General features: G+C 45.6%; 1 protein-coding gene across 2 annotated transcripts in view; it reads left to right on the top strand.

Moving 5' to 3' along the window:
• Positions 1 to 1,027: 1,027 nt before the first annotated feature.
• Positions 1,028 to 10,434, top strand: part of Fam76a (family with sequence similarity 76 member A) — a 28,435-nt gene continuing 19,028 nt past the window's right edge. The window contains exons 1-4 of one of the 2 annotated variants that reach the window (XM_052177611.1): positions 1,028 to 1,398; positions 2,811 to 2,875; positions 5,763 to 5,817; positions 7,337 to 7,489. In XM_052177611.1, coding sequence (XP_052033571.1) covers positions 1,318 to 1,398; positions 2,811 to 2,875; positions 5,763 to 5,817; positions 7,337 to 7,489 — 354 coding nt within the window. In that variant the 5' untranslated portion in view covers positions 1,028 to 1,317. The remainder of the gene's footprint in view (positions 1,399 to 2,810; positions 2,876 to 5,762; positions 5,818 to 7,336; positions 7,490 to 10,434) is intronic. The other variant, XM_052177610.1, reaches the window with a different exon arrangement.

Raw genomic sequence — 10,434 nt, 5'->3', positions numbered from 1 at the left:
CACACTTAAAAGTAAAAATAACTTTAAAAAAAGGTTTACTGTATGAATGATCATTGATATCTTCTTTTCCTTTCCTTCCTATATCCTACCTCTTTTTCTTTCTCCAGTTCTGGAAATCAAGTCAAACCCAAAGTCTCACACACACTAGGTAGTGGTGAACGGATAGATCAATTAGCTCCATATTAAGTGAGGAAGAGACAGAGATGACAACAAAAGGACATTGCCAGGAGATATTATGAAAAGCATAGCCTGATGAAAACAGTAGGCAGGGCTGGGGAGATGGCTCAGCTGTTAAGAGCACTGGCTGCTCTTCCAGGGTTTCTGAGTTCAATTCCCAGCAACCACATGGTGGCTCACAACCATCTGTAATGGGGTCCGGTTGTAAAATGGTAAAACAGTAGAGTTCTGAAGCCAGAATTAGAAGCAATAGGAACACAGAGGCGCCATGGTACTCTTGAGATCGGTAGGCTGTGTATGTACAGAGGCCACGTGTGCATGACCCCAAATCTTTATTACATCTTATTCTGCAAGTGGCTGTAAGTGCACGTGAGTGTAGATGCCTCCTGAGTTCAGAGGCATCAGGGGTTCCCCTGCGGCTGGAGTGACAGGCGATTTGAGCCTCCAGATGTGGGTGCTGGGAACCAAACTCTGCAAAAGCAGCATTAGGAGCCATCTCTCCAACTAATAGAGGACACTCATTTAATACCCTGTTTTTCCCTCCGCCTGCTCCCAAGGATAGACCTTCCTCCTTGGTTGCCCAGTGGGTTCAAATTCCGGATGGTCTCGTAGTTCGAATCCGATGTTGCCCCACTGTCACCCCAATTCCTCTCTCCTTCGAATAGCAGGAAGCACCATAGCAACCCAAACATCACAACTTCATCCAGTATCGCGAGAAGCACTGATGCGCCCGCGGCCCCGGGAGAGGTGGAGCGTGGGCGGGGCCACAGCGGGCAGGTGGGCGGAGCCCGAGGGCTTCCGCTATCCCACTCGGAAGACGCTCTTTTCAGGCGGCGCCCCCGCGTGACTGCGCTTTACATAATCGCGGCCCCGAGCGTCATAGTGGCGTAGTTCAATCCAGACCGAATCAGAGACGTGGGGAAATCCACGTTCCGCCCCCTCCCGCGTGATCGACGTCCACGCGAACCAGCGAACGGCCTCTGAGCACCGGAGAGCCCGCCCCCGCGCCAGCGGCCCGCCCTCGCCCGCCCGCCCTCCGCAGCCCGCGGGCCGGCCGCCGCCGCCAGGTTGTGCCTGAGACTGTCAGATAAAGCGGCGGGCCGGCGGGAGGGGCGGCAGCGAGAACGGCCCGGGCCGGACATGGCGGCGCTCTACGCCTGCACCAAGTGCCACCAGCGCTTCCCCTTCGAGGCGCTGTCTCAGGGGCAGCAGCTGTGCAAGGTGCGCGGGCTGGGGCGGCGGCCGGGAGCTGGGGACGCTCCGGGCGCGGCTCGGAACTCTCGGTCCTACGAGGACGGCCGTCGGGGTCCCCTCGGGCAGGGTGTGGCCGGCCCGTTTTGCCGAGGAGCTGCGCCGGGCCCGCAGAGGACTGCAGGGCACGTGGAGGAGCCCCGGGCCGAGTCCAGGCCCTGGCAGCCGGCGTGTCCTGGTGCTTAGCAACGGCGGGGTTTTCTTCTCCGACCTGGTGAGGTCGCGGGAGGGGACAGCGAGTCCCCCGTTTGTCCCCGACTGGCCCCCAGGAAGATTCCCTTGGACCGCCTTCTCCCCTACCGTGGTCGTCTTGAGTGTAGAATGAGGGCCCAGAGATTCCCCTGTTCTGGCTGAGATTGAACCCCGGAGTCAGGTGCTGCCTGTGAGGAGTGTCTCGAACTTGGACACTTCGTGGGCACTTTTCAGCCAATCTCAGAGTTAGAGGTGGCAAAGCTTTATTAGGAAAATGAAAAAAGTACCCCAACATAGACTTGGAACACATGATGAACAGGATGACTTTTTAGCATCTAGTTGGTAGCCTTCTGCCCCTCCCTAAGCATTTTTTAACCCCTGAAATGCCAACGATTTTATTTATTCCTTCGTCCCACCTCGTCTGTTCAAGAGAATGAGAGCAACAGTTATGTCGCCCAGCTCGTGCGAAGTCGCCGTTGACAAATCCTCGGATGTTTGAGATTCAGAGTGTGTGTATGTGTGTGTCCTGTGTGTGTAGCTCACCTCCCTCCCCCTACCCCCTAAAAAAAGATGCCCATATTTTTCCTTCAGCCACTTAGGTTTACTAAGTCTGAAAGATAGTTTTTAAGGGCCCCTTTGGACAGAAAAACTACGATCTAAGTATTTTGTTGTTTTCGAGGCAGGGTCTTATAACTTGTAGATCTGACTACCTCTGTCTCCCAAATGCTGGGAAGTCTACTGCTGTTCGACCTAAGACTGTATGATTTTTGTTTTGTTTTGTTTTTTAAAGGAAGTTCTATAATCAAAACAGCTTTAATCTTTTCCCTTCATATCGCAAGTAATCCTCGGTATTAATCTTTTGCCTTCATATCACAAAGTATCCTTCCCTGTATCCCACAATGGCAGAAGAACCAGCCCTGACTCTAGAGCTGGACTCTATAGAGATCTAACCACCAATCTAGAGCTTACTCATGATATATTTGTTTTAAAGTTTATGAGTAGTTCATACAGATTCCTACTCCCACATCCACAGCAGGGAAGTGATGCACAGATAGAGGAGGAGTTAGGAAGGTCCAGAGAGTTAAATGAGTCACCCAGGCCTCCAACAATTATTATTCCAAGTCTGTGCTTCTTACTGGAAACTCTCTCTGCTCCCCACTTCCTTTTCAAATGATCTCCTTTCCTTTCAGGAATGCCGGATTGCCCACCCTGTTGTCAAGTGCACCTACTGCAGGACTGAGTACCAGCAGGAGAGGTATAGTTCTGCTTGACCCAGAGAGGAGTTTTTGTTTTCTTTAGCTCTTTTGTTTGTAGTTGTTCTTGCTCTTTTGTTTGTTTGTGCTGAGCAGGTAGTCCTGGCTAGCTTTCAATTTGAGACCTTCTTTATCTTCAGCCTCCCTAGGGCTGGGTTTAAAAGAGTGAACCACCACCTCTGCCTTGGGAAACATAAACAGCTCTGGGCGTGGTCACTTCTTTAATACCAGCAGCCCTGTGGGCTAGAGAGATGGCCAAGTGCTTAAGTTAACTGCTCTGAGGACCGGAGTTCAAGCCAGGCAGTCATTGTAGATTCCTTGTGACTTCAGTTCCAGGGCATCTGATGCCTCTGGTCTCCAGGGGCACCTGAAGAGAGTTGTACAGGACACCATTTTAAACAAATAGTACACTTAAAAAAATGTGCCAGGCACGTGGCACAAAGGAGGCAGAGGCAGGAAGATCTCTTGGGTTCAAGGCCAGCCTTGTCAACACAGCCAGCTCCTGGACAACCAGGGCTATATATAGAAATCATGTCTCTCTTATAAAGTCTTATACAAAAGTATCAGTGCTCCTTTAATTGTAGACTGGGAAACAATCTAGTCTCAGAGTGGAAGTTCAAGACCTGGTAGATTTACACATTACACAGTGAAATCATGTCTTAAAAAATAAAAATATAGGGGGCTAGAGAGATGGCTCAGTGGTTAAGAGCACTGACTGCTCTTCCAGAGGTCCTGAGTTCAAATCCCAGCAACCACATGGTGGCTCACAACCATCTGTAATGAGATCTGATGCCCTCTTTTGGTGTGTCTGAAGACAGCTGCTGTGTACTTATAGATAATAAATAAATCTTTAAAATAAATAAATAAATAAAAATGTAGCCAGGTGGTGTTGGCACATGTTTTTATCCCCAGCCCTCAGGAGGCAGAGACAGGCTGACCTCTGAATTTGAGGCCATCCTGGTCTACATAGTGAGTTCTAGGATTGCCGGGGCTACACAGAAAAACCTTTTCTCCAAAAACAAAAAATAAACTAAAAATGTAAATTAATTTTTTTCTCTTAAAGTTTCTGCTTATATTCCATGTATACACAGGACTGTAATTAATTATATTGTAGCATCCTTTTTTTTTTTTTTTGGATGAGGTTTTACTATGTAGACTAGATAGTCTTTTTCTAAGTTTTATTTTTATTGTTAAGTGCGTTTGTGAGCTGGGTTGCTGATAGAAGCTTAGAGGCATCAGAAGCTGGTTTAACTGGAGTGACCGTGGCAGTCAGCCTGCAGCCAGGATGCTAGGGCTGAACTCTGGTCCTCTGGAAACGAGGACGTTCTCATCCACAGCATCTCTCCCGTCTTAGGATGGTCTCATGCTCAGGAGATCCACCCACCTCTGCCGCCACAGTGCTGAGGTCAAAGGCATCCACCATCACGACAAGCTAAATCTTACAGATACATAGTCAACTACATTTTATACAAATAATGTAGTTACTTGTATGTTAATGGGTATATAGTATAAACATTATTTCCTATATGTTACCCATTGCTGCTTAGATTTTTTGGTTTTTTTTTTTTTTTTTTTTTTTTTTGGTGTTTGGTTTTTTTCGAGACAGGGTTTCTCTGTGTAGCCCTAGCTGTCCTGGAACTCACTCTGTAGACCAGGCTGGCCTCAAACTCAGAAATCCACTTGCCTCTGTCTCCCAAATACTGCCATTAAAGGTGTGGGCCACCATCGCCTGGCACTGCTTAGATTTTTATTTTACTAGAGCAGTTTTCTGCCACTTTGAGAAAGAAGTGTTGAGCTCAGCATGGTGGCACAGGTCTGTAAGCCCAGGGACTGGTGAGACCTTTCTCAGTTAAACGAAGATAACTATGTTCAAATGATCAAGAAACTGAAAAGTAATTAACAAGTGACTTTAAACATTTGATAAGGCTAGCAGAGCACTCAGGAGAGAGAGCCCCTGTCTCACAAAAACAACAGAACCCCCCCCCCCACACACACACACACACAGCAGCAGGCCTTTAATTGCAGCACTGGAGAAGCAAGCCTGGTTTCCATAGTGAGCTCCAGGCAGACTACCAAAAGTAAGATGATGTGGTTAGTCCGGAGTTCACGCTGCAGACGCACATCTTACTCCTCACCTTTGATTTCTCGGGTGCTCATCGAAGCCAAGAGAATTTTTCTTTCTTTCTTTCTTTCTTTCTTTCTTTCTTTCTTTCTTTCTTTCTTTCTTTCTTTCTTTCTTTCTCTCTCTCTCTCTCTCTCTCTCTCTCTCTCTCTCTCTCTCTCTCTTTCTTTCTTTCTTTCTTTCTTTCTTTTTTTGGTTTTTCGAGACAGGGTTTCAAGGTTTCTCTGTGTGGCCCTGAGCCTGGCTGTCCTGGAACTCACGCTGTAGACCAGGTGGGCCTCGAACTCAGAAGTCCACCTGCCTCTGTCTCACAAGTGCTGGGAGTAAAGGCAGGTGCCACCACTGCCCAGCAGAGAATTTCTTTTCTGGTATTTTGTTTCATATTTTGAGGGTCTTTTCTATATACATGGTAGCTTTATTTAAGGATACTTAAAGATGCAGTAATTAAAGCTGGGCATGGTGGTCTCACATCTGTGGTCGTAGCAACAGGAGGTCAAAGCCGTTCATTCTCAACTACATTAGTGGGTTTGAGGCCAGCATGGGCCACGTGACTGAAGTTCCAAACCCGGGGTGTGGGAGGTGGGACGTGGAGCATTATCTGAAGTAACTGATTCTATTTAAACAAGTTGTCATTATTAGTTTACTGAATGTCCAGGCTATGTCAGCTGTCCCCTAGCACCTAAGCAGTGACAAATTCCTTGGTTTTAAGAGGAATACGTTTTTCAGATGATCTTAAAGTCTTGTGTTTCATTTTTTTCTTTTAACAGTAAAACCAATACAATATGCAAGAAGTGTGCTCAGAATGTACAGTTGTATGGAACGGTGAGTAGGATTTCTCTGAACTAAATCCTAACAGGAATGAATTCTTAGCGCTTTTAGAATTTAACCTTCCAGGACTTGAGGATGGTTGAGTGGTGAGAATACTTGTTCCCAGAGCACCTGGGTTCAGTTCCCAGCATCTACATGGTGGCTCACAGTCATCTGGAACTCCATTTCTCGGGGTCCTGAAGCCCCCTTCTAGCATCTTCAGGCAGTGTGCACATGTAATGCATACTCAGACTTGCAGACATCCATACATGGAAAATAGTTTTAAAATCACACACACACACACACACACACACACACACACACACACACCACACACACACACAAAACTTCACCTTCCCATTTTTCCTTCCTCTCCCTCCTCCCTTTCCTGCCTTCCTTCCTTCCTTCCTGAATATTTGTCGACACAGTGTGCATGTGAATGTCGAAAGTAAGCATTGTGGAGTTAGTTCTCTTCTGCCTTTGTGGGTTCTGGCTGGTTTTGAGGTATTTTGTTTTGAGTCAGGGTCTCACTAGGTGAGACCTGGTGTCCTAAAACTCACTCTGTAGACTAGGCTAGCCTCAAACTCAGAAGTCCACCTATGTCTGTATTCTGATTCCTGGAATTAAATGTTCACCACCATACTTGGCCTGTTTTTGTTTTTATTTTGAGATAAAGATTCTTGTAACCCAAGTTGGCCTCAAACTCAACTATGTTGTATTGGATTTTTTTGTTGAAGTTTCATCATGGATTCTAGTGGGTTTTAGTTATTTGTTATTTTATTTATTTAAAATAACCATATGGGAGGGGGGTGTTACTTTTTTTTTTTTAATGTTTTTTTTCCAAGACAGGGTTTCTCTATGTAGCCCTGGAACTCACTCTGTAGACCAGGCTGGCCTTGAACTCAGAAATCTGCCTGCCTCTGCCTCCCAAGTGCTGGGATTAAAGGCGTGCACCGATCTTAAAGGTTTATTTTATGTATGTAAGTACACAGTTGCTCTCTTCAGACTCACCAGAAGAGGGCATCAGATTTCATTACAGATGGCTGTGAGCCACCATGTGGTTGCTGGGAATTGAACTCAGGACTTCTAGAAGAACAGTCAGTGCTCTTAACCGCTGAGCCATCTCTCCAGCCCCAAGGTGTTACTTTTTTTTTTAAGATAGATAGATAGATTTATTTATTTATTTATTTATTTATTTATTTATTTATTTATTATGAATAAGTACACTGTAGCTATCTTCAGACACCCCAGGAGAGGACATCATGGTTTTACCCCACCATGTGGCTGCTGGGATTTGAACTCAGGAGCTTCAGAAGAGCAGTCGGCACTCTTAACCACTGAGCCATCTCCCCAGCCCTGGGGTGTTATCTTTTTTAAGTGCTAAGAATGGGGCTCCATTTGAGCACTGTGGGGCAAATGGGTGATGTTGGGAACACATTTACCATGTGTCATGTACTACAAAGTAGGATCATTGCAGTAAAAATGGGCCAGGAGTTTATGATATACTTACTTTGCCTTTTTTTTCTGTCTGAAGCCTAAGCCTTGTCAGTATTGCAACATAATCGCTGCATTTATTGGGAATAAATGCCAGCGCTGCACAAACTCAGAGAAGAAGTATGGACCCCCATATTCCTGTGAGCAGTGCAAGCAGCAGTGTGCATTCGACAGGAAGGACGATCGAAAGAAGGTAAACTGCTGTGGTTTTCTTGTCCTCTTCTTCCTCTAAGAATCAAGTGGGCCCAGGTCAGAGGGACATACTTTAGGGATCCTTTCTTGCCTCTGTCACCAACCTTGAAGAGTTAGACTTTGTTTCTTTATTTATCCAATATGGACTATTCTAACATTTCTTACATAAAGTTTTTTGTTACTCTTTTATTGTGTTTGTGTGAGAGGGATGCCAGCTGCAGTATATGCACATATGGATGTGAAGGGGTCTGCTCTCTCCTTCCACACTCCTGGGCCCCCAACAGTTCTGGTTTGTTTTGTTTTGTTTTGTTGAGACAGGGTAGCTCTGGCTGTCCCAGAACTAGATTTGTATACCAGATTAGCCTCAAGCTCAAAAGAGATCTGCCTGTCTCTGCCTTCCAAGTGCTGGCACTAAAGGTGTGCCTCACCATGGTTAGGGCTGTGAGTAGATCCCTCAGTGGATAGAGGTTTGTGCTCCCAGGCCTGACGACCTGAGTTCATTTCCAGAACACGCATGGTGGAAAGAGAAGACTGATGTGTCTGAGCTGTCCTATGGACTCCACATGATGCACACACAAGCTGCCTCCCCAGGAATAAATGACAATGTAATGCAATTTTAAAATTAAAATTAGAGTGAGCAATTTCCTACATAAGTGGGAGTTGGGAGAAGTTTGTGTAAGTCTAGAAAGCAGAGTTTATGGCATAAGGGAGGAGATGGTGCTGTCACTGCACGGCTCCAGATGTGTCTGTGTGGGAGTTAGCACTCAGGACATGACACAGGTGGACCATGCACATGGCAGGTAGTGTCTTGGTGGATCACAGTGGCTTAGAGGTCGGTCATGCTATGCTCTGCTTGAACCCCTCTAGTCGCTTCCAGTTCTACTTGAGTAAACCCAGCCTCTTCGGTGCCTGCCTGGTTTTACCCAGCACTGTCTCCTCCTGTAGTTCCTCGCTGCTGGCAATGCTGAGCGGCCTTGCAGCCTTCAGGCCTCTCATTCTTTGCTTTTCACAGCTTTTCCAGAGACATTCAATATGTTTCTTTGGTCTTTATTTGGATGACACCTTTTTATAGAGACCTTTTTAGGGGTGTGCTGGAAGAGGAGGTGAGATAGCCTAGGCTGGCCCTGAACTCTCTGTGTAGCTGAGGAACACTTGGAATTCCTGATTCTCTTGCTTCTGCCTCCTCAAGTGCTAGACTAGTTGCGCACCAAAGCACATGCCTGCGACATCTTCAATTCCAGAGGTTACAATTCACATTGCCCTTTAGTGCATACATACATAATGCAACATTACAAAAGATTATCTTTGTACCCATGTTTCTCTCCCCTATAGGCAGTCAGTTCTTTTTCTCTGCTGAAGTTCTAGTGGCCTGGTCACGGTAAGGAAATACTTAGGAATGTAATAGTACTGAAACTGTCAATGGCCAGAGCTGTTTGGGATTTTAAGGCTGGCTCTTGCTAACCTAATTTATTATCTCATAATGGTGAAATGTAACTTTTTTTTGAGAGGAGTTTTTTTCATCTTATATCTTACAGTACATAATGAATGAGATGTATCTTTCATTGATGAAACTATTCCTGGGCTGGAGAGATGGCTCAGCGGTTAAGAGCACTGACTGCTTTTCTGAAGGTTCTGAGTTCAAATCCCAGCAACCACATGAAGGGTCACAACCATCTGTACAGTTACTGTGTACACATATACATAAAATAAATAAATAAATCTTTACAAAAAATACTCCTGCCTGCCAGCAAGGATACCTTCCTTAGACAGGATACTGGAAAAGCTATGTTAGTAATCAGGAGATACATTTAGTGGTGTTTCCTGGGCTGGAGAGATGGCTCAGTGGTTACAAGCATGGGCTGGTTTTCTAAGAGGACTCAGGTTTGATACCTAGTATCCACCTGGCAGCTCACAACTCTCTGTATCTCTAGTACCAGGAAATCCATTGCTCTCTCTGGCCTCTGCACAGCACACACTTGGTAAACAGGCAAAACACCTATAAACTAGGATGAAAATAAAGGGTGAAATAGTACGCTGCCGGTCTTTAGAGCTAGGGCACTGCTGGCTGTCTTGTTCTGGGCTCGCTGAATGATCTTGGCAAGCTTTTCTCTTTAGGTGTTCATTTCTCTATCTTTCTTGATGGCAATAACCGCTCCAGCAGAGACAGCAACTGAATGAGGTACTTGAGAGAAAAGAGCTTTCTCGTTTTGTTTGTTTGAGACAGGCTCTCACTGTGTAGGCCTGGATGGCTTGGGGCTCTGTTCTGACTGGCCTTGAACTCACAGCTATCAGCCCGCTTCTGCCTCCTGAGTGCCGATTCAAGCCACCCCACTTGGCTTTTATTTGTTTTGAGATAAAAGTTCCTTGGACTCACTATGCAGTAAGATTGGCCTGGACTCCTGGTCCTCTTGCCTGTATCTTCTGAGTGCTGGAATTAGAAGCATGTGTCACTACACCAAAATGAAATTCTTTTTTAAAAAATTCAAAGTTTATTTTTTATTTAAAAATATTTTAAATTGGGTTAGGCAAGTGGTGATGCACATCTTTAATCCCAGCACTCAGGAGGCAGAGGTAGGTGGGTCTCTGAGTTCTAGGTCAGCCTGGTGAATTCCATAGTGAGGTCCAGAACAGCCAGCCTTGCAAAGAGAAACCCTGTTTCAGAAAAATCAAACAAGTTTAAGTTAAGATACAATTATACCCTTTCCTCTCTTCAGCCTCTAATACTCCCTCCTTCCTCTCAAGTTTTAGGACCTTTTTCTTAGTTATTGTTAAATATATTACAGATACATAAATATATAAATACAACCTGCTCAGTCCATTTAGCATTATTTGTATGCATATGATTTCAGAACTAACCACTGGGTATTGGATAACCAATTAGGGCTCATCCCCGCTGAACATTACATCTCAGCTCTGAGCGTCCTTAGTTGTCCGCAATGAGATACA

The sequence above is a fragment of the Apodemus sylvaticus genome, chromosome 3, assembly GCF_947179515.1.
Source record: "Apodemus sylvaticus chromosome 3, mApoSyl1.1, whole genome shotgun sequence".
NCBI lineage: Eukaryota > Metazoa > Chordata > Mammalia > Rodentia > Muridae > Apodemus > Apodemus sylvaticus.
This window is presented reverse-complemented; position numbering and strand designations above follow the sequence as displayed.